The sequence below is a fragment of the Coccinella septempunctata genome, chromosome 2, assembly GCF_907165205.1.
Source record: "Coccinella septempunctata chromosome 2, icCocSept1.1, whole genome shotgun sequence".
Taxonomy (NCBI): Eukaryota; Metazoa; Arthropoda; class Insecta; order Coleoptera; family Coccinellidae; genus Coccinella; species Coccinella septempunctata.
In genome coordinates this window covers 34,360,009-34,383,968 of record NC_058190.1, presented here as the reverse complement: position 1 = coordinate 34,383,968, position 23,960 = coordinate 34,360,009, and the positions used below count along the sequence as shown (strand labels likewise).

Below are 23,960 nucleotides of genomic sequence, written 5' to 3'. Positions count from 1 at the left end.
CCGATGTCATCACGAGATTCGCGGTACTGGGCGAGTGAAAGTGGAGGCGATCAACTCCAATTTTACGGAGAAATAAAATAACTCATCGGTCTCGCAGAGAAGCCAAGATAAGTAAATGTCATTCAGGAGATCCCCGCCCGTTAACGAGTTTCTCGTCGGCGACTATGTGTGCGATTGTAGTAGTAGCATCGAACCGATCAACCGTTGAAAGAGGTCACACAGCCGTCTTATACACAATATTATATTCATTTATATTCATTCACCTTAATCCCAGGTATTTCCTCAATTCCGTTTTATTGCCGTGGAGTCGCTATAGGTCTGGCGGAGTAAAATTAGGTTTATAACCTAGTTTATCGCCGTTTTAAGTACGCGGATGATCGTGTCGCCTCGCGTTTCCAGTGGTTATGGGGGAGTCGGCGATGGTCAACTATTTTCCTTGCATTTTATGGATACCCGAAGACGTGCTTATTAGGTGGCGAACGTCTTCCGTTTTTCCACTGTTCTGAGTCCGGTAACGATTGTTCAAGAAGTACTGGACAGTTCTCAGCAATGGGGAATTTTCCTCAATTTGGGCTATCACAGCATATCCAAGTTTAAACTGAATAATTATGAGTTTCATTCATGAATTTTTCAAAAGCACTGCGGAAACTATTCAAAATCATTCTTCAATATGAGGTGTCAAAATTTAAATCGCTTCGTTTCTAGTTTACGATTTGGCAACAGCGCCTACCAGAAAATGAAAAGAACAATGGCTTGTTTATAAAATAACAGCTTTTGATTGACAGCCATCATAAGACGCGTACTTACTGGCGAGCCTCAACAGCAACTGGCCATAAAAATCCCATAAAATAGAATGCAATAGAAACGAAACGCTCAAAATTTTAAATAGCCCATTTTATTATTCATTTTTAAGTACTTAAAATAATTTTTTTGGTAAACGGTTGGAATGGTTATTTCAAAATGTGACGTTTCAAACATATTTCATAAAAAATACATCATTTTCGTTAAAAGGAGTATTCCCTATTGTTATCTGACTTTTATGTCAGATGTCAGTTTTATGTTGAATACCTACAAAAGGAAAATTCAATTCAAATTCTGCCATAAGAAAAACAGGTCAAAAGTCGTATCTTGAAATCTAGGAGGCCGATTTCAATGAAAATGGTATAATTTCATTGAATAACGATAACATTGAAGGATTTCAAAATTTCATGCTAATGGTTCGTTGCTAATGTGAGCAATTTTAGAGTATCACATATTTCCGATACATTTCATATTAAATCCTGAAAAAAATATTAATATTTGAGAACGTCATAAAAGAGAACTTTTTTGTCAATAAACGGATGGTAGTAAGTAGTGAGCATCGAATTTGTCACCACCCAGTATATGTACAAGTCAAAGACTAACCCTTTGTGTAAAGCAAACTCTCATGAGTTTTTATGGAAGAACTACCCTCACAGGTTTGTAACACTTTTTCACCAAAACCCCGTATTTGATGTTCTGTGGTACTCAGTACCAATAACCCCCAAAAATCCCCCCCAAAAAAGTAATCAGCTTAGGTGTATCATTTAAGGCTTGATAAGATTGAATCATACTCACTTTTTCCAATTCTAAGAGATGAAACCGAAGCACTTGGATAGCTTGCACCATCTGAAACAGAACAGAGGGAATAATTAATGTGGAGATAACGTTGGACTACTTGCAACAATAACCACAAACTATTAAATCACCGCCTTCCGGAGTAAATTAGCGGTTGGTTGTGTCTTATCGGCGAGGCGTAGGTGGACAATAACAATGGAAGGACGGGCGGCTTCGAACAACGGAAAATTACGTGTAATGGCGGATTCGGGCCGGGAAAGTTTGGTCCTTCGCCCTATCCGTCCGTGTCCCGTCATTAGCGAGAAGGGAAATCCGAAAAAAACCGATTTGGTTCCGGTGGGGGATGTTTTCGGGGAACATTGATTTTCCTCCATTTTATTGGTCACGATTATTGAGGAAAACAAAGCAACCGATATCCGATGAGAAGTCGGAATCGAACTAGAAAATACACTTTTTGTCGGGATAATGATGATAATATCAAAAAACAGTTGACAATAATCATTAATGAGACAGAGAATGGTACATGATAATAAATAAAATGGTCGGATGTAACTAAAAAAAATACCTACAGTAAAAACAACTGAAAATAGTACACATATAATATTATATTTGAAAATGAGGCTTTTTCTTAAACAGAAGATAAAACTGGTCAAAATGAAGCGTCCAACCAAAAATTACCTAAACAAAACTTTCAAAATGACAAAGTTGAAAAAAAATTGAAAATGATTACTGAAATAAATCCCAAAACGACCCTAGACCGTTTGTTAGCTGAATTATCGCAAAGCAGTGGAAAAAAACTTATATCCTGATTCGACCATGTGGTTTCGTTTAGAATATTGGCTTGTTCGATATTTACGAGGTAATGAAAATGGAAACTTAGGCTTGCCGAATTGTTGTCATTATTTTTTAGTAACTTACACGATTTTATGAAATAGCTCATTTCGACATCAACTGACAGAAGAGACTAAGGACACAAGTGTAAAAAATACAATAATACCTCAAAATCACACCAATAAAATTCGTCTAAATTATTCACGAATTTTTTCACAATGGGCATCACAATCTTATTGTTCGAACATTCCAACAATCGTCGTAAAAATGGGATGAAATGGGAAACATCATAGCACTTCTTCAACTTAACTAACATAAGCAAATTCAAGAAACTGCCTCGATTTTCTACATTTTTTTCCACCCTAAATTGTACGATACAACGATTATGATTCTCTCAAAAGTGACCTGACGCATCTAATCCGATGAACTTGGTACCGAACCATTCATTGTCCAGTTATACTTTTATGATTTGTTTCGTTTTTGCGATGCCGGAGTCACCTCCCACAGTCCCGTACTTGAAATTCAATGAAATTTTTTCGAACTTCTAGGGTTTGTATCTCAGCCATCTTGGATATTTTATTAAGACAAGTTTTGATTAAACGACTCATTTTTATGAGCTCTACCTTCTGTCAAAAAAAAAGCCTCACCTTTGAAAACACCCTGTATATTTGTGGATACTTGTTGATCAAAAAGTGAAGTCGCAATTTTTGCGTCCCAAATACGAACTTTCAAAGATTCAAAGCTTACGACGAGGCTTTCAATATAAACCTTCCACTCGAACAACACTTCGAATTTTACGTCTCTGTCCACGGCGGAATTTTTATGACATCTACCCCATTCGCAATTCGCAGAAACCCAAATTGCCGTCTTGTACCAATTCCGTCAGATCGTTTGCATCCAACGGTCCTGTTAAATTGGAACATACTAAAGATTGCCGTTACGCCCAGTTCGAGAGAGTTGGCTAAAAAGTAATGACAAACTGTTTTTCGAGCTCGACGTTTTAGTGTTTTGCAGAGTATGAAGAGCGCACCGTCCATAATCGATTTTTGCGCCGGTGCAGGTCCACGACGTACAGGGCAGCATCGGCGTCAACGCCTGAAAATTCACGAGTTGCACGGGTGACGCGACTTGAGTCACCTGTCGAACGAGCGACTGGAGTTGAATTGTCCACCTGTATTGGGCTGCGTAAAACATAATCCGCAATAGGAATGTTTCTCCAAAAACGGGGAAAATAGGAGTGGCTGCGATCGCTAGGTTGATCTATAAGCGTCAATTTGAAATGAACAGTCGTCATTTCATTTTAGGTTATGTCTCAACGTAGTTTTTTCTGATGATTTTTCAAGTACCTACGTTTCTTAAAATCTATAATAAATATGCATTTTCTGAATTATATGCAATAAATTAAAATTCACATTATAAAGGGGACTAAGTAATCAGGTTTATTCATTCATAATAATTGACGAAATCAATGAAATTCAAAAGAAATCACTGATCAAAAAAATTGTACCTACGTTTGTTTATCATTGTTTATTGAAAACAGGTATGTTGTTGGTTTACTGTAATCTAATATACATTCGCAGTGAGGAGTAGTACACATCAAGACAACAAAAGGTAGCAATCTCAGGTTTGTCGCTGATAAGAGTAGATTTTGAATATCCACTTCTGAACCATGTAGTTTTATTGGTTAGATATTCTCTTTCAGAAGAGTCCACTTCTCACGAGGGATGACAATTTCTATTTCGTTTTTAATGAATCCATCATCTTTTTTGATATATTCATCGAAAAAGTGCCCTTGACACACAAATTGATTTCGAGTCGATTCTTGAGGTTAGGTATTTTGCAACTTTCTCTCAAAAATGCACTCTGAAATTTTATCTCTTCTCCTTTTCTTTCTGATGCCAAACCATTCTTACACTAGCGCACCCTTCAACATTTCACCATGGTCATATGTTGTCGTCTTATCAAAAATTGAAAATAATATTCTAATCATCCGTCACCAGGAAGACTAGTTAAAATCAAAATTTCGCCCTCCCGTGATCGCCAGCGCGGCTATTGGCAAAAATATGAACTACCTATTGGTACATATCTTAGGGGACAAATAATCTGTGGTCTCTAAGTAGCGATCGTTCTCCTCTCTACTCTCCATAGTTAGGTATATACATATATCTAATCTCTATGATGAAATAACAGAAATTAATAGTATTTTTTCTTGAACATCTGAGTCTGAACATCAAGCTTCAATCTGACAGTTCTTGCATTTGGTTGGAGTGATTTTACACTGACTCTATATCTGAAATTATCTATGGTCCGTCACTGGCTACCGAATCGGTTCCACGGGCTCGACAATTCGAAATGTTCCATACGACCGTCAATAAACACGCCACGCATACTCAGGGTGGTCCATTCAAATCCGTTGGAACGTATTCACAACAATCGACACGGTTTTGGATGGCAATATCTGTGAAATTGGCACCCGGGTCCCCGTGCGTTTTCACTGGATGGACATAAATCCAATTTCATATCCAAATATTTTCGTACGGATAATAAATCACGAAAATTATTGGGCTGTTATCAAGGAAAAAGTTGGCGATATGCTATTAAAACGAATATTTCTCACGCCCCGAGGAAAAACCGAAAACTGACACTCGAAACCACAGACAACTTCTATGGACGATCGATTGGCAACACTGGTGGTATTCTGATCACAGAGTCCCGAGCGATCGGAACGCAAGCCGACGCGGAGCATCGAAATTTACGATTATTCGATGGTCCCTCGCATGACGGTTTTAGAGGTTTTTAATTGGCGTAGCGGGTGGTCAGCTGAATGTTTTAATAACGTTTTCAAAATGTTACACTAAATCCTGGACGTACCTCTCGTCATTTCATATTTATAAATACTGAACGCGTGGATGGAATACGGAGGACGAACTGGTCCAGAACGAGAACGGCATTAAATTAAGGAGCGATTTGAGAATGAGGAATCGTTTCTGGTCGGATGATGGACCATAGAAGATACTTTAAATCAGGATGGAAGAAGAAGAAGGCATTGTTCGTATTCAGATTTCGACCGAATCAATCAGTTTGGATTTATAAATTCGTTTCGTATTGTAATGGAACAATTATTACACGAATGTCGTTAACATGTAGAAAAGTAGCAACAATATTTTGAAGGAAACCGAAAGATTTCCACAAAAAAAAACAAGAGTAGAGTACGACTAAATATTCCGATTGCTTTATGGGAATGGTCTCATAAGACATCGAGACCTGAGAAACAACCAGGAAGAGCGAAAATGTACTCTGATTACACCTTCCTAACAATGTTGAACGTGGAAAAAATTTCAACCGAAAAACTCCGATCGCATCTGTAAACGAAACGTCGGTTAATGTCTTGTAACAATGGCTTACAACTAGTTTAACATAATGATAATAATTCCATTCGCCACGAAGAGTTGCCAGAGGAGTAACGTGTAATAAAAATTCATTGTGTTACGTTTAATGTATTCCGAAAATGAATGGAGGCCCGAGGAATGTTTCTGAACGCAGCCAATGTAATCACCGAGGTGTGAAATATTAAATTCCATAATTAATATCTGGATGGGGAACATCCACCCATGCCATTACCGCGTTTTTATGCCTTAATTGGAATTACGTTCCGAACACAAAAAACAAGATATGATATAAACAATTAGGCAAAAATATTTCCTTTGAGGATCTAATGAGATTCCGACCACCATCTTACCATAATTCCGAAAGACTTGAAACTTGACTCAGAGTGAAACAATTTTGATACAAGTTCTACACAAATACTGCAAGACTTATGGGGTTTATTGTTGATTTTCTTGAAAATATATGATATTTTGATTTTCATATCAACAGTACGATAGTATAATGGCTGTATAAGATGTTATTGCAGATTAAGAAGGGAAAGATTGATGAATAGACGTACACAAAATGATCTCCCAGGTGAGTCAAGTTTAATAATTGAAACTGTTCCTTTTCAAACACATTCTTTTGCAATATCATCATTATTTAAGATTAAATACAATGTGCATTTCATCAACCTTGAGATACTGAAATCATATTCAATTTTGTGAGTGGAATCATCTGCATCTCCTAAGAAACAAAAATTAATAGGAAATCACAAATTTTGATATAAGCACATTTCAAATGAACGACAGGTCTTCTGTTTCTGATGAATACAGTTGACATATTGTCATAACACTTCCAGAACAGATTACATTTTGGGTTTGATGTTGGCACTTCATCAATCATTACAAAATGTGAGAAGATTACCTGTCAGTTTTATTTTTGGATACGAGATATGCGGAACCGTTAATTTTTTCCAAAATTAGTAGATGTGTAACTAAAACCAGACGCATCTGTTTACACCGCAACATCCAATCAAAATATAGAAATTATTGCTTTTTTCGTAATGTTCAAACATTAAGTTGTGAATATTAGCAGGTGAACTCATTTCCTTTCTTTTATTCAATTTTATTTTCTTTGTGTTTCAGATCTTCATTCTCTATCATTCATACTTCTTTTTTTTTTTTGGGGTCTTTGAATTTTTGGTATTTTTATGGTAAGTAATGGTCATAATAAAAAAACTAGAAGACGTGGATGACATCTTGTATTTTTCTTGAGCATGTTTCAGGTATTTCTGGGTGGTTATAGAGGTATAGAGGGTGAAAATGTCAACTGTCAAATTGTCAAAATTTGATTCTTCGTGATTGGACATAAGCGATCCGTGACATATTGCATTCTGACATCGATTGTCAATATCTTGTAATTTCTCTGATTCTCTTCTGTATTCTTTAGGGGTCGATCCCGTTCTTCAAAATCGTACTCGTACTACCATTTTACCCGAAGAAAGCGTGGTTTCCGCTTAGAAACAGTCCATTGAAGAAAATCCGGTAACCAGATACCGGAGACGAAAAATCAACATCTCAAAGCAAACAGAGAAAAAATAAACAACATAATTACAGGTAGGTAATACGAAAAGATGACGTTAACAACGAAAAAAAAAAGCACAGCCACGAACCTAATCACCGCCAACACGAATCACTCACGTCGGAATGCGAATCTAACCGGAAGAAGTTCTTAATTGATCCGACCTTTGAGATTCAATTTAGTGGCGTAAGGAAAAACGTAACGTGATGAAATAAGTTAGACTGGAAGCAATCTCGCCGTCCATTAAGTCTCGAGATTCCAGAAAAAAAATGAAGGTTTCCTATAAGCCAACTCGAATTTTCATTAAGATTTGATATTATGTTTAATATAAGGCTCCACTCTATACTTATCCGCGCCACTAGGACGGACAGTGGGAGGGGCGGCAGTAGCAGATTCTGCTACCGAGGCTCACCGTGCATATCAGAAGAAAAGTGAACAATAAAGCGGATTAATTTATCGTCTTCTCATTTCGCACTAATGAGATTTGTGCGTATACAAACCGATCGACTATAATTCAGTCGGTAATGGTCATGCGATTATTATAACGTTAACTGACTCGGAACAAGGGTACCTTTCGATTTTCATAACTGGTATTATTGAATTAATTCCTGTTGCTTCGACATTCCTAAGTACGTCGCGGCAAAAAGATTGAGTCATTAGAAATTGAGATAAGAATCTACTTATGAAATGCGTTAAACATAAATAAACCGCATTTTCATTCGGTGTAACTGTTCAGACCGTTTGTCGAGGAAATTTATTCATCGTTTTTAAGGATTACGCTCATCGAATTGAATGAATCAAAATAAACAAAAAAATATTGAAAAACTCTAAAAACAACAAAATTAATGAAGAAAGGAGTGGTTATTACTATAAAGTAAGTAATAATGTCGGTAGGTACTGTTTTCATAACTTTCTATTATTTTTCTTGAAGAGAAAATTATCAATTAAAAAAATTCCCAACCAAATTTTCATTAAAAAAAATTAAAACCTTCCGAATAAAAAAAACAACATCAATAAAGGGTAATTATCATAAGGTAGATAATATTGTCATTGAGTTTTTTTCATTGAAATTAAGAATTTTTTCTTACCAAACTTCCATTTAAAAAATACCCAATTAAAAAAATGAAAGCCCCAATATTTCATGTCTTTTTTTTTCGTGAGGTATTTTTATATATTTCATATTTATGTTCGGTGAAAAAAATTTCGTTAAACTTTCATTTGAAGAATATTTAATTAAAAATTTAAAAAATAAAAGTCTCAACTTTCATGAATTTTTTAGTAAGTATTTTTTAACTGAGTTTGATTAAAAAAAATTGAAAAAATTGAGATTGGAAAATACCAAACCCATTCAAAAAATACCCAATGAAAAGAAAAAACAAATGAAAGGTTGAGGCGTTATTATTATAAAGTAATGTCAGTAATTGTAGTACTTATATAACACCTTAATCAAGTTTTTGTTAATTGGGCATTTTCAAGTGAAAATTTGAAAAAATAAGGATTTTTCAATCTAATTTTCATTCATGAATAACTTATTAAAAAGTAAAATAAATAAAATCACGAATGTTAAATGATATTTTTTCCGAGGTTTTTACATATTACGGAAAAGCCAAAAGAAAAACTTCAGATAACAAATTCGACGATGTTTTTCGAAAGGCGCTTCCATAAATCCATAATTTTTTCTTCTTATTTATCGAAAATAATAAACATGAAGTATCAATTAACGAAACGACTCCAATACACGCTTTTGGACCGTCAGTAAATCTGTCGTCGGACGAAATGAGACGTTAAAGTGGGAACACTTCACTCAGTAAAACCACTCGCACATTACGTGAATCCCGATTTCAATTTCGAAAATTCCCTTGCGTAGCCCGGGCAATAAATAACGCTAATATATAACCGTGTGTGGGTCCGACGATACGTTTATTCAGATAAAATACACAAATAGCAACACTGGAGCGAGGCGTTGAGGTTTTTATTATTCTATTTACAGGAGAAATGGACGGGATTGAAATCCGAAAATATTTACAATCGCTACATTTCGAAAAGACGAAAAACAAATGTAAATAGGTTCGAGAAGGAAGTCTAGGAATCGAGTGCGATTCTAAGAAATCGTTCGGCGTTGTTGCCAGACTGCGTACATTTATCACAGGATCAAAATAATATGGTGAAACCAAAAGTAAACAATCTACAAAATGACTCAAAAACAGAACTATCGGTGCGATCAAACTTATGATTTCTTGGGGCTACTGGCGACTGTGTGACCTCCTGTGACTGAAGAGACCCAATCGTGACCTACAGATCCTTCCACAGTCCGGGCATGGATATTGGATAGTCACCAACCAGATCTGGCCGCTGTATTCTTCTCGAGTCTCCATTATAACTGTGGACCAAAGATCTCCACTGTTATCTATCTAACTCTAGTTGTTCCCAGTTATGATTGGCATTAACTGATTTTAGGAACTGATGCAGTATATCCTTAACCGCTTATACTGGCCTCCTGGTTTCCGAGCTCCCTCTGTGAATTCGCCGTACAGAGCTATTTTTGGCAGTCTTGTGTCTTGTATTCTCAAAATGTGGCCGCTCCATCTGAGTCGAGCCCTCGTTACTTGAGTCTAAATTGTTATACAGCTCGCGCGCTGCAAGACTTCTGCATTCGAAACTTTGTGGAACCATCTGATGTGCATTATTTGTCTTAGATGACGTTGTTGCGTTTGTTCGAGATGTTTAATATGTCGCCTGTAGGTCGTCCAGCTTCCGTTCCCTTGAAGAAGCGTTGGGGGAACTCTGATTTGTAAACAGTTGTCTTGGTATTCAGATTGTGGTCGTCATATTGAAACACTATGTTGTATTGATAAGGTTGTGTATTTTTGTGTCTAGGTTAGCCCTAGTATTTATGAAGCTTCCCAAGTATTTGAACTGCTCGACCTGTACTCGACTTTGTACGGGTTTTTGCTCTGAGGCACTTTAAGTTAAACAGGCCTCTATCAAATCTGAGTTTTAATCCAACACCTCTTACAGGCATAACTCATGTCAGATATTATCAAGACAGCTATGGCGAAAATATTGAACAGTATCTAAAGGCATGCATGAACAATGAATTCACTTTAACTGTGAAGTTATTTATTTCTCGTTTTTTTCGAATTATTTCCTCTAAAATGTACGTATTCGACATAACTAGCTTTTGGAAAATATACCGGATGTCCCGTCCAAGTTAAAGAAGTTGTGGGTATACATTTCTGGTGAAATAGAAAGCTTAGTAGTAACAAAAAATATGCCATCAGATGAGCTATGCGTTATTGCAACTGACTGAAAAGCTTAATAAATTTGGAGACCTGCAATTATACAGGACGATAATTAATTTATAAATCCTTTTTTATTCGTAAAAAAACATATTGTATTAGCTATCATATTACGAGTTTTTGTCAAAATAAAAATTCCATATACCCAGTGACTCCTGAACTCTCACAACAACCGACATAATGCGTAGATCTAAACCATCCCATGAATATGCGAGACAAAACAAATATACAAGAATGGGACAATCGTCCTCCTATCAAACGCACCCCGATGTCCCCAGCGCAACAATCAGATTGTGCTTCCCTATGGGAACTGAAAATAAACAGTTTACCTACAAGTTATAACCACATCAGCGGCTCTCAATGAGCACCGTTACAGGGGGTGCGCATTGAGATCGTACGAGTGCGTACGGCAAGTGAGAAGTGCCTTTATTACATAATGTGGAAATTGTAGTTCACGTCTATTCATATTTGTGTGCGTACGTTTTCTTTCACCCTCCCTGATGATGAACGGAGATCTCGTAGGGTACGAAACGTGTTTGGTTTGGGTCCGGATTTCGCGAGCGATACTGTTTATTTTGGATGTTTCCGGTCTTGGGGCCCTACACAGATGTGATAAATTGGATGTTAACGTATTCATAGCTTATTTATGCGCTAATGGGGTTGCAGAGGCGATGGGTGGTTCGAAATTTTTTTTTCCCCAGAACTCTGATATATGGTTAAATAAATTTCGAAATTTCATCACTTATGATGTGTTCTAAGAAGAATTTTTCTTTATTCTATACCATATTATTCAACCCTCAAAATGGGTCGATTGGAGTTGAAAGATAGGAAGACCGTTGCTGGATTCTTCTACCAAATTTAGTAAACGAACTCCCAGTAGTTTTAGAAAAAGAATGTCTGGATTGATTATTTCAATTCGTTCTTTGAAATTGCGTGCTTATTTAAAATTCTGGCTGGATAACTATTGTTCATTCGACGCGTAACATCTATTATTACTTAATTAAGCCGCAATCTTCGTAGAGTTGAATTTTTTCAATTATTGCACTGAATTATTTCTCGGAACTATTTTGTGCTTTGTTTTTCGCGGTAATCTCGTTTTCCACTAGAATATACAGGGTATCCCAAGTTGATATCCAGTGAGGGTATCTCGGAAAGCTCTTTTTCAGAGAAACAAAGAATGGTTGCAACTGTAGCCTCCTACGATCCTTCGTTTTTGAGTTATTAGTGAAAATTGAGATCTTGACGATTTGGAAAAGTTCCTATAACTTTGTTGTCTCTGAAGTTACAGATCTGAAACTCAAACCTTCTAGAGGCAGTTTTTTAAGGAGAGTCCACTGACAATCTTAAATTTTTTTTTCTGTTTCAGGTTTTGAATTATGAGGCAATTTATAAAACCATAACCACCTCTTATCTGTGAATTACGCATGAAAAATTTTAAAAAATTTTGATCAGAATATATCAGGAAATTGAAGAGGAACACAGGATGCAAACTCCATGACATAAATAAACTTGTGTTTATGATTATTAAGAATGGTAGAATTATTATAAGACACAGCATTCATGATCTGGAAAATCTGTGAAATCTTTTTACAATTATGAACCAAAAAAGAGGAAAACTAGGAACAATGAAAGAATTTAGTCCCAAAAACTCTTTCAAGTCACATTTACAAGATACATGAACGAAAATTTATACTCACAAGTGAATCTACTTCGGGATCTGCTATATAATAAGGTTTCTCCTGACGTATCTGTAAAAAAAAAACAAGTATGAATAAGATTCACAAACCATATCACTCAAATAAATTCATCAATTAGAAATTTCTTCAGACGAATTTCTTGTCAAAAAAACACAAGAAGATTCCAATAATGACTGCGAAAAAAATAACAATTTAGTCAAGTACCCAAATAAACGAAAAATAAAACGCAAACAAAGAAACACTGTTACATTATAAAAACTATGAAAATAATGTTGTCACAACCAAGAACTAAGGAGATATGAGTAGAAAACGCAATAAGAGACCGGTAGTACTCGGGTGTTACCACACGCAACGTCATAGTAGCTCGCATTGGCGTAGCCATCATACAATTGGTGCCGTGCAAGAAATTTAAATCACTAACTCGAGAAAGCCTCTTCAGCACGTACAGTGACTCATTCATTAGATAAACAATTTTTTGGCACAAAAGTTGAAGTTATTCCAAATTATTTTTTTATAACATCATCTATTGTCCAGATACGCCACTGCTGAGGAACCTAGTACTATGAATTTTGTTTGACCTTGCCCCCCAACACGTCATCACCCTTCCAATCGGCTTTGAATTGAATTGCGCCCCCTTTTTTCATCTTCTTGGTCAAAACTATCAGGTTTCAAGACTCAGCGAAATTTCTTGAGTATGCTTTCTTTTTAGGATTCCTGAGAGAGTCGTTGAACCTTGTGTCAACATCAATTCCATGCAAATTTTCCTCGAGTATATTTTTTTTCGCTGGCTTCACATTATGTTTCGATTTCGCGAACCGAATTACATAACAAGGATATAACACATGTTAAAACGATAAATTGCGACTTGTCAAGTCCGTCCACTTATCCTTCGAAAGCGAATCCGTGACACGGTTGATATTCTCGAAGAATCTGGGCTAGATTCATATCGACAAGGTCTCGGAAGAAAGGAAAATGTCCACCTCTCCTCCAGATCTAGATAACTAACCGTCGTCTATCGCATCGCCGTCTTCAAAGGTGCCTTCTTGAATGAAACCCGAAGTACCTGCATAAGTCCACAATATTAATGGCATATTAAAAACCCGTTTACCGTCCCCATGAATAATGGATCCGAATTTTTGCGATATTTCTGAAATCTTCACGATATACCTGTGCCGCCTCCTGCAACGGGAGCCTGATGGTCCCGAAAAACATTGATTAAACCCGAAGACGATAAGGTGTAATTACACAGAGGTCGTATACGCCCCTGAACCACGTGCCCCGACCGCTTTTTATCCACTTTTTATTATAATTATAGCTATTTTCTTAGAGCACCGGTAAGCCCGTTTTATTAGGGAAGGTGTGAGTGGAGCGACATCGCAGGCGGCCATGACGACAACTTAATAGCAACCGAAACTATGTAATTTTGGTTGTCATCCAGACTATACTTATTTACAGAGAGACTTAATGGAGGTTTGATCCCAAATTGCAGAGACAAACGTTGGGTAGTTGCAATAAAATAAACGGATCCTTCAGCCAGAGAAGCCATTTATTCTCAGACAACATACATGACTTTTGTAGGCTTCAAAAAGTACGTCATATGTACCTACTCTCATAATATCAGGGTTTTTTTGTTCAAAATCATATATGCCCGTTTGCATCGACATATGACAAGCTTATGAGTCATACTTAAGATGTCTAAAAATATGGTGTGTGCACTCGTCAATTTTTGAATGGAATGACATTAGACTAAATCGAAAATAAGAGATTCGTTTCGTGGCGGCGCCACCATGTTCTATCCTTGTTCTACGAAAGAAAATCTAATGATACTCTCTCGCTTCATTTTGTTCTGCGTTTATATCGATCACAGATTACAGTCATCTCTGTGTTCCTGATCCATCAAAAAATTAGCTGTTAACGAATATTTGTGATTTACATTTGTATTTGTAAAAACGAATATGCAGATATTTCAACACTATAGAAGGATTCGAAGGAGTACTTCTACTTCTGTTTTTCTTCAAGATAATTTTTATTTGACAAATTGTATTCGTGAGGAAGGCAATTCAATATGATTTCAATAAAACACAGTTGATTGGCGAAATATTCAATATATTCAGTTGATTGAAACGCAATTTTTACTATACTTGTGAAGAATATTTGAAGAACAGACTCGAACGGATTAACATATTTCTGTTTCTTAATACATGCTCACAATTCACATTACGTATTTTCAATACAGTTCCTTTATTGCTTCAATATTGCTGAAGTTGCCATGAAACTGTTCGCTCTATCCGTCCCGAATGTTCATCTGATTTGGCTCTGCCTCAATTTCCAACAACAAAGGGCGATAGTCGAACAACACCGAATTCTTAGCTGTAGTTCTTGAATGTCCATACAGAAAACTGAACGACATGTTCAATAAATGAATGTTGTACGACCTTTCTCGAAAGTAATACATTTTCACACACCAATAATCGCTTATAAATACAGCACATTCGTAAGTCGTAAGAATGCATTCAAATTATTTTCAAATATCAATTGACAACTGTCAATTCCTAAACGGCGCTACCTATAGTGGGAAAAACGAAACTAATCTCTTATTTTCGAAGCGGGAAAAACAAAATCTAATCAGTGCATACACCATGTTTTTAGACATCTTAGTCATACTCACTTCAGTGATCACTATAGTAACTGCTATATAGAAACCAGAAAAGTTAACTCAGCCTTAACGTTAAGTCTGCCTCAAATAAGTCAGCGCAAGCAGTATGTCTTTTAAAATGGCTTATTGATTTTTCTATGAAATATACACGTCAAGTAGGATTTGCAATTTTGAAGGATGATTTTCTGTGTTTTAGCGTAACGCTTTGTATATAACATTTTGTGCTTACTTTGTATTTTTCCGCGAATCAGCTAGCAACTTTTCTGAAACTGTTTCTAAATCAAAAATATCGCTAGAGATACAATATTTATAAGATTTGTATAGAGGCGGTTATGTCACTGAGAGCTATCACTCTATGGTACAAGCTAAGCGCTACGTTTGGACACAGAAGATCAACCTTCAAAATTCCAAAGACTTTGGAGAGTAGTAGATATCCTCTATTTCTATGATATAAACTACCAATCCCACAACGATTCACTACTGCAAAGATAACGCATTTCTATTTCCATAAAAATGGTAATTTCGAGTCGAGAAAAAAATCTGAAAAAAGCATTAAATTACCCATACATCAACTAGGTACTAACCGCAACGTGTTGCACTTTTTTCATACGAAACGCAAAATCAATCAGAGGCCCTCTCGTGCCTCTCCGTTTCTTTCAATACCGTGAATACTCTCGAGAATCCACAACTGAGCGTATGCGACGTTACAAAAGAGTTAATCACTTCAACCGGACAGCCTGTAGAGTTCGCCCTTGGGCTTTATTTTATTTAAATTAGCAACGGCTCACATTCAGACAGCTTCCAATCTTCTCCGAACAGTTTAAGTTGACTCCTGGGGTCGTCCTACTTTTTTCTCCATTTTTCTAACAGACAACTATACTCTCGAACAAGTGAAGCCGTTGACCGGCGGCTGTCTGCTCTCTGCCACAGCCAACGTTGATGTTTCGCGTGCGTAATTACACCTCTGTGTGGCAGATGAAAGTTGTGCTTGTTACGCTAATGGCATTGCCAAAAGTTCGCGCCAGCAGAAAGAACACAGAATTGAATCACAACGGTATGATAAAATGTCGGCGAAGCATCATAGATGTAGGGTACAATAATTAATGACAGAACGTCATAGATTCGAACCATCGAAACCGAATGAACTCGGGCCACCTGCGACATGTGACGCAGAGCTGCCAACGCTAGAAATCCAATATACCCGAATTCATATCGGATCGTATTCGACACCGTGGATAATATCTTCATGGGGAAACAAAATGAATAATCAACGTTGGGGGCAATTAATATCAGATGTGGAAATATGCGATGGACGCGGTTGAACATTGTGAAGTCGCTTGTGTCGCGATTCGAATTTTTTTTTGGGAGCTTCTTTCCTGATTAACGGGTGGAAAATCGAAGAGTCTTCGGTTGACGCAACTTTCTCGCGCATCGATCAAAATTAACGAATTAATAAAGATGAAGAATGGGAATTCTATGGCGGGAAGTCTAGCGAATGACAAGCATGTACCTACCATAGAATATGGTTTATTTACAACAATCTATCGAAATCACGATTGGGAGTTTGTAGGAAAGACTCCAGCAGATTAAAAAGAATCTTCAATAAATTTGTTACAACTCAAACTTCCTTGTTATGCCTTAAAAAATAATATGGTCGATGTTCAATAATCCAAAGCGTTTAAATATACCAGAAATCTACCCATCATATACAGGGTGAGTCTCTGACTCGTACAAATATTTTAATAGAAGTTTCTGATTGTAAATTACATTTTACAGTGGTCCTTTAACAGAATCACATGTATTTTTCAAGATTGATTTCAAAATTCATCTCAAATAAGATTCAAATCTAACACACCCCGAACCAGGGTTGCCAACGAACAACAACAAAACACCGATAAAATCACGTTCTACGACAGGACCCCCGTCTGGAAGTTCCTCCTTTGTCCCTGAAAAAATTCTGGATTAACTTGTGCAATTGTCGTCCACGACCCAGAACGCTCACAAAGGGGTACCCCGAATGTAAATCGGGTAGTACAACGGGACGAGCAGCGTCGAAGTGAGCAGCGGCATCCCATCAACAAAGGATGCGAGTCTTCGCACCGATAACTTTCCAAACTGCCGCTCCTACCATATGGCATGATGGATTCCCTGTCCAGAAAAGATCGAAACATGAATTCCTTTTAATGAATGCGATCCCGTCCATACCTCATTTAACCGTCATTGTGCCTTCTGAATTGGATTAAATTTTCGAGACCCGATCTCTCTACGAGCGGGCTGTAGGGTCGTCGGTTCGGTCAGATGGAATGTTTTGAAGTTTCGATGCGGAATAACACAATGTATAAATGAATGTGTAACATTTGTTGCCTGCATTATCGATAACATGAACTTCCTGAATATATGTAGGCTATTTTTAAAGTTGTAGTACGAAAGTGAACCTTGGTACCTATTTACACTCACTTTCATAAGCAATTTTTATGTCCCCTCAAATTTAAAGCTTCTTCAATGCTACTAAAAAAGAAAAGAAAGAAAGCTTATATAGTAAAGGCACTTAAACTTATTATGAAACTGGTTGTTAGACTTAAATAAATTATCAAATAGACTATAGAGTATTGGGTATACCAAATCAAATATCGATTTAATTTTTTCTTGTTTTCGTTCTTTCTTGTTTTTCTCGGATGTGTGTAGGATATAATACATAATATACATTTTCTTCCGAAAAATAACGAAATAAATGAAAATTCGGGGAGTTATCTCACTAGTGCAGGAAACATTGTCAATAACTGTAATGAACCGTTATTCTTTTTAAATATATACAGTGTATTTAAAAGTAAGGCCCTTTTTTAAACAGGAGGCAGAGCTGGTCAAAATGAACCGTTTCACCAAAGATACAAAACTTTCAAGAAAATTTAAAATGATTACTGAAATAAATCCCAATACAACTGTAAATCATTTGTTATCTGAATTATCGCAAAGCAATGGTTGAAAAATTATCTCGCGATGACTGACTCAACCAAATGGTTTCGTTTAGGATATATACAGGGTGATTCATAACTATTGGGACATAGGCTGAGGGCAGATTGTTTGGACCAAAATATGGCGCTAGGACCAAATATACCTCAATAAAATATTGCTGTGGAAAAAGATAGAGGGCGTTAAAGTTGAACTTTTTTTTCGTTTTTTGCTAATAATTTCACTCTATATTTTTTCATCAGTTTTTAAGAAAAACACAATTGAACAGTTCAGAGCATCGGAAGGGGATTTGAAGTAACGATTTATTCATTTTATTTATTTATTTCGACGATAAAGCATAATTGAAAACAATGTCAGATAAAAAGAATAAACTTAAATTAAATGTTCTACGTGGACTCCTCCGACTTCTTTGCCTTTTCTAACTCTTTTAATAAAGGACTTTCGAACTTCGAAGAAAATATTATTCCGTCCCCTTATAAAAAATTCAACTTTAACGCCCTCTATCTTTTTCCACAGCAATATTTTATTGAGGTATATTTGGTCCTATGGCCATATTTTGGTTCAAAAAATCTGCCTTTTTAGCCTATATCCTAATAGTTATGAATGTATAACAAAAATATACAGGGCGAGTCTTTGAGTCGTACGAATATTTTAACAGTAGATTTTTGAAATCTAAAGAAACACTTTTTTCCTATACCATTTTTTCCGATTCGGCCCTGATAAAATGATATAGCCATTTTAATTTTTTTTCAAATTTCACAGATACTTTTTAATTTTTGAACATCAAATTACTCGAAAACGGCACATTATACGAGAAAATATGAGGAATACTTTTGTTTCACAAAACGTTGAAATATACATAAGATAGCGTCCAACTTAGTCTCAGGAGTTGAGTTCTTTATGGTTTTGGTATTTTAATGGTATGTAATGGTCATAATGAGAAAACTGGAAGACGTAAGTGATATCTTGTTGTTCGAAAAAGATTAATCAAATGTATGTAAAACTATATTCCGAAATTAATTTAATTCGATGAAACCGTCTTTGAGATAAAACTAACAGTAACATTTTTTTTATTGGTTTTTCAACACCCTGTATCTTTTGAACCGAGCCGTTTCGGACAAAATGTTAGAGGAAAAATATGTTTCTTTTGACCTCCAGAATCTACCGTCGAAACATTTGTTCCAGTCAAAGACTCGAATATATAACGAAATAAAAAAAGATCTTGTGAAGAGCTACCGATACCGAGAAATACTATTCTCGATCATATCCTTCCAACGAGATCGAAACCAAGCAATGAATTTCAGAGTTTTTCGTTGTGGAGAAACCACAGGAACCCCACTGAGCCAAAGCTGGTCGACTTGGATGGTACATTTGGTCTTGGTAGTACCTTAGACGAGGCACCTGCCGTTCATACAACGCAGTATAATTTATAGCGGGCTTGTAAAATATTTTATAAAGGCCGTAAAAGAGCTTCTTATGTTTCAAATGGAATTTGGATCTCCCATGTTCTTCATGTTCGATGTGGGCAGTTATGTCTATACTAGAATTTTTTGTGGACTAAAGAACAAACGACTCACAATATAAACATTAAATTTGAATAGAGAAACGACTGAAATGAAAAGATCTCCATCAGTCTCAGTAACGAGCCTAATTACGAATGAAAAAATTTGAGCCACTCCTGGAATTTCTACTGATTACGTTTTGAGACATGTAAATGTCTCTTCCGCTTGAAAATTACTACAGAAAACTTCATACAAAATGAAATATCACTAGACTACGATCCTCCGAGATCAAGTTCCAATTGACTTAGTGACAGTATTCAAAATTGAGGATTTCTGAAACGTAAAGCATATTATGGATATACGAAACTGTTTCAATTGTTAATTGGACGTATGGACGACAGTTGCTCATATAAAACGGCGTTGTGTGAAATAGACGGAATAAAAATGAAAACCTAGTGCGGAAAGGTAGAAAGCCAGAATTGAAAGGAGATCTTATCTTGCCCTAGCGCCAACCAAACGTTGTTTGTATTCTTTTATGACGTACGAAATGAGATCATAAAACGTTGCAGCTGTCGATCAACTCGCCAGCACTGAATCTCCTACTTTTTGACCCAAAGTTCATCATTTCTTGAACGGGAGGAGCGGCTCTTGCCTCGTCTAAGCTTTTGCGTGGTCAATCCACAGGTGTAGCAGCGTTTGAACTACCGGATAGAATTTTAAACGTGTAGTTTAACATCATCATCATGTACCGTGTTATTATCGTTAATCTAAATTCGAGCAGAAAAGGTGTTTTTTTTGGGTATTCACTTAATTTCCCATTAGGCAGTTCCACGTCCATTGTTTGATGAAACACGCAGCACCTCTAGTCCGCAAAGAATTCTTAACTTTCATAAATTTCATTTCTTTCAATTATGCGTCGATTTATTCATTATGTGATATAAATAACCAGCCGGCTGGGATTAATTGTTTATGGCAAATTAATACCCGTTTTTGATTTATTCAGTATCAATATAATGTCCGGGCAATAATAAAGAAGCATAATAAACAAGATCAACTGAATATTAATGATAGTAAATCTCGACTTCGTTTTCGAACATCAAAACACAGCGATTATCGTTGGATTCCACATAAAATTGGAAATATTTCAGATCGACTGTCATTCGTTGACGTTGACTCTAATATAATTTGTCATTGTGTAGATATTTATTGATTTATAACGTGTTTATCGCCCCCATATATTTGGATGATTTCTTAAAGACCGATTTGGAGACCTGGTGATGAATGGTATTTCTCACTTGGCGCCAAATGTTTTCATTAGCTTTATCATTTCTTCATCTTCGGTGGGAAAATTTGTAATTGGTAGATGCTGATAGGGATTCTTGGGTTATATTATGTTTACCCACTTTCCATATATGTACGTTTTATGAATTCCATGAAAGTATCTTTAATGGTTTTCCGTATAATTCATCTGATGTTATCATGGATTTTTTTTAATTATTTTCCTTCTTATTCTATTTTATATTTTCTACGAATTTAAACAGTTTCCAAGTGACTTAGCTGAGATCCACAACAAGTTTCTTAATATGTTTGTTTATTATTCTGGCTAATATTATTACATATTTATCATCGTTGGGTTGTCAACTATAAGCTGATGATGAGATGAAATTTTTGTTGGAAGTGACATCTTGAGGTTGATTAATTTTCCTCGTCCGTCTAGCATATACTTTAGTTTAGAACATACAGGGCGAGCCTTTGACTCGTACAAATTAACTGTAGATTCTTGAGGTCAAAAGAAACACTTTTTTCTTTGCAATTTTTTCCGAATCAGTTCGGTTTGAAAGATACAGGCTGTTGGAAAACCATAAAAAAATTTATTTTTATCGAATGAAATAAATCTCGAAATATCGTTGTTAATTTATTTGATTATTTTTTTTCGAACACAAGATATCACCCATGTCTTCAAGTTTTCTCATTATGACCATAAAAATACCAAAAATTAATTTAGAGGCAATCTAATGAATTTTCGAACGTTTTTTAAAATGAAAGTATTCTTCATACTTTCTCGTATAATACGCCGATTTCGAGTAATTTGATGTTCAGAAACAAAAAGTATAAGTGAAATTCGAAAAATTATGTACTTTGGCTGAATACAATTCTGTTCAAGAGATCCACAGATATGTAGTGTCACAGATTTAGCTAGTTATTCTGAAGGTAATTCTGTTTTTCCAGGGTTGGCACAGCTCATTATGAAAACTCAAAATGGCTATACCTTTTTATCAGGGCCAAATCGGAAAAAATGGTATAGCAAAAAACTGTTTCTTTTGACCCCAAGAATCTATTGTTAAAATATTTGTAAGAGTCAAAGACTCGCCCTGTATAGAATTTGAGAATAGCTACAAATCAACCTAGGGGTCTCTGCAAGCTGACAACGAGGCTGATTATGGACGTAAATATGTTTCTACACTTTGATAGGAACAATTTAATAACCTGAAGAAGATTATTGACAAATAAGTATTTTATTTCATATTGCTGGCGTATTTTTGAACACTTTAGGGTACTAGATTATTATTTTATCAAGAGAAGTCAAAACACCAGCTAGCTAAAAACTCCTTTTGGATAAATGTTGCACCTACTAGCATGTATACGACAAAAATACAGTACGTATAGCATTTCTGGCCAAAAGTATATTTCGACATCGACATGACTGCACAACTGCTTCACAGGGTTGGGTAAAATCGCGATCGTACACGAGTAATAGCGATGCCGGAAAACATATGAACGTAGATAGAAACCGAGTAATATTCTCCTTACGAGGGCCATTCATTCAGTTCTCATGAGAATTCCCCGTTCGAATGGAACAATATTCGAGGCAGCCTCTCTTCTTATCGTTCTAAAAGGCGTCGAACATTTCTGGAAGAGAACAAATATGCGATAAAGCAGCCACAAAGGGCGAGCGTTCTCTTCGAAACTGGTACAAAAGAGACTCTTGCCTGGGTTCTCTATTCAGAATCCTCACCTGTATATACCTGGACCCAACATCCTGGACTTGGAACAAAAACAGCCGTACCTAGTGATGCGGCGTTGCCATTTACAAGTTAATTGCTGCACGTCTCCACTTTATATGGATCTTACGGTCGTGTTCGGGTTTTAATTAAGAGGATCGTATCAAATCGAATAAGGGAACTAATTACGCGCAATTTTGCATTTATCCGTGATTTTCTCGGTGGAATTCATCGATCGTCAATTGCGAGGCAACACTTATTACATCATCCGCAAAGTGTGGCTGATTGTGAGATATTTGCAGGAGAAATCAGGAAGCGGACCTGAAGAAACTGCGATCATATGTATTTTTTTGCCCCTTTTAAATTCTGCATCAATCTTTTGCAAGCCGCCGTTGATTAGCCGCATTACTGAATTATTCACTTTTGTACGCGTTTTTTCTGACCCTATTCAATCGATGACTATTCATGAGTTTATGTTTGATCTGTAATTCAAATAAGAGCTGAATAATTATGTTATGACTTGTATATTTCCTTTGCGAATACTGTTGAAAGCCTTGGGTTTTTTTACCCGCGTAAATACGTATAGAAATCAACTTTTAATATTTCTACAGTACCTAACGTTCGTGCAAATTTCGGAGGAGAACTAATAGAGATTTGAATATCGTTGAAAAACTTGGCGCTGTATCTATAAATCATAACTTTAAGTGTTGTTCAATTCATCATGAAATAAATCATTATTATTAACTAATTAATCAATTAAATCAACAAAAATCCTCCCGCTATTTATACAGAACTCACAGAATGTTTCAAGTATGGACGGCAATAACTCATTTATATCCAATTAATGGATGGCTAATGCCTAATTATTAAAGCTCTATCTCGGGGAAAAACGATTAATCACCCATTTGTTCAGCGGAATGAACCTTATTACGTATTGTAAATTATTCAGATTCGTAGGTTCACCAGAAATTCCAAATTGAAACGCGCGTTTATCATTTCTTCAACATTTTCTCGTCGGTAGACGCCCTGTATACACACATTCGATGTTGACCCGCGACTAAATATGTGGTTTTACCGTAACGCTGACGACTCCTGTATCCCACCGAGCTTGGTTCACTTTTAATCTTCACAAATATGACTTATGATAAGCAACATGAAGAGGCTCATGATTTACAGTAGGGCAAACAGTTCTAATAGCTGTATAAACAATTGTACGGAGATTTTTACACGGTCACATATTTACAGATCGGCACAACTCTAATCTGATCAAGCGAAAAAACCGGGTTATAAAAATAACCGGCTACTGTTTAGGCGACATCAACAAAGGCATGTTTTCAATAAGTAATAAGTAACACTTATCCTCTTCAGATCTTCAATTCCTGCCCAATTAGTCAGTGATTTTGATCCCCATACTGTGTTTGTAGCTGCTACAAATAGTTGCTTTTTGTTTCAAATTG

The 23,960-nt window shown here is 36.2% G+C and overlaps 1 protein-coding gene across 3 annotated transcripts in view; it reads right to left on the bottom strand.

Annotated features, from left to right (window-relative positions):
• LOC123307343 (homeobox protein homothorax) overlaps positions 1 to 23,960 on the bottom strand; it is a 220,057-nt gene that overhangs the window by 158,843 nt on the left and 37,254 nt on the right. For all 3 annotated transcript variants that reach the window (XM_044889606.1, XM_044889608.1, XM_044889607.1), the window contains 2 exons: positions 12,374 to 12,424; positions 1,597 to 1,647 (listed from right to left, as the gene is read on the bottom strand). In XM_044889606.1, the coding sequence (XP_044745541.1) occupies positions 1,597 to 1,647; positions 12,374 to 12,424 (102 nt within the window). The remainder of the gene's footprint in view (positions 1 to 1,596; positions 1,648 to 12,373; positions 12,425 to 23,960) is intronic.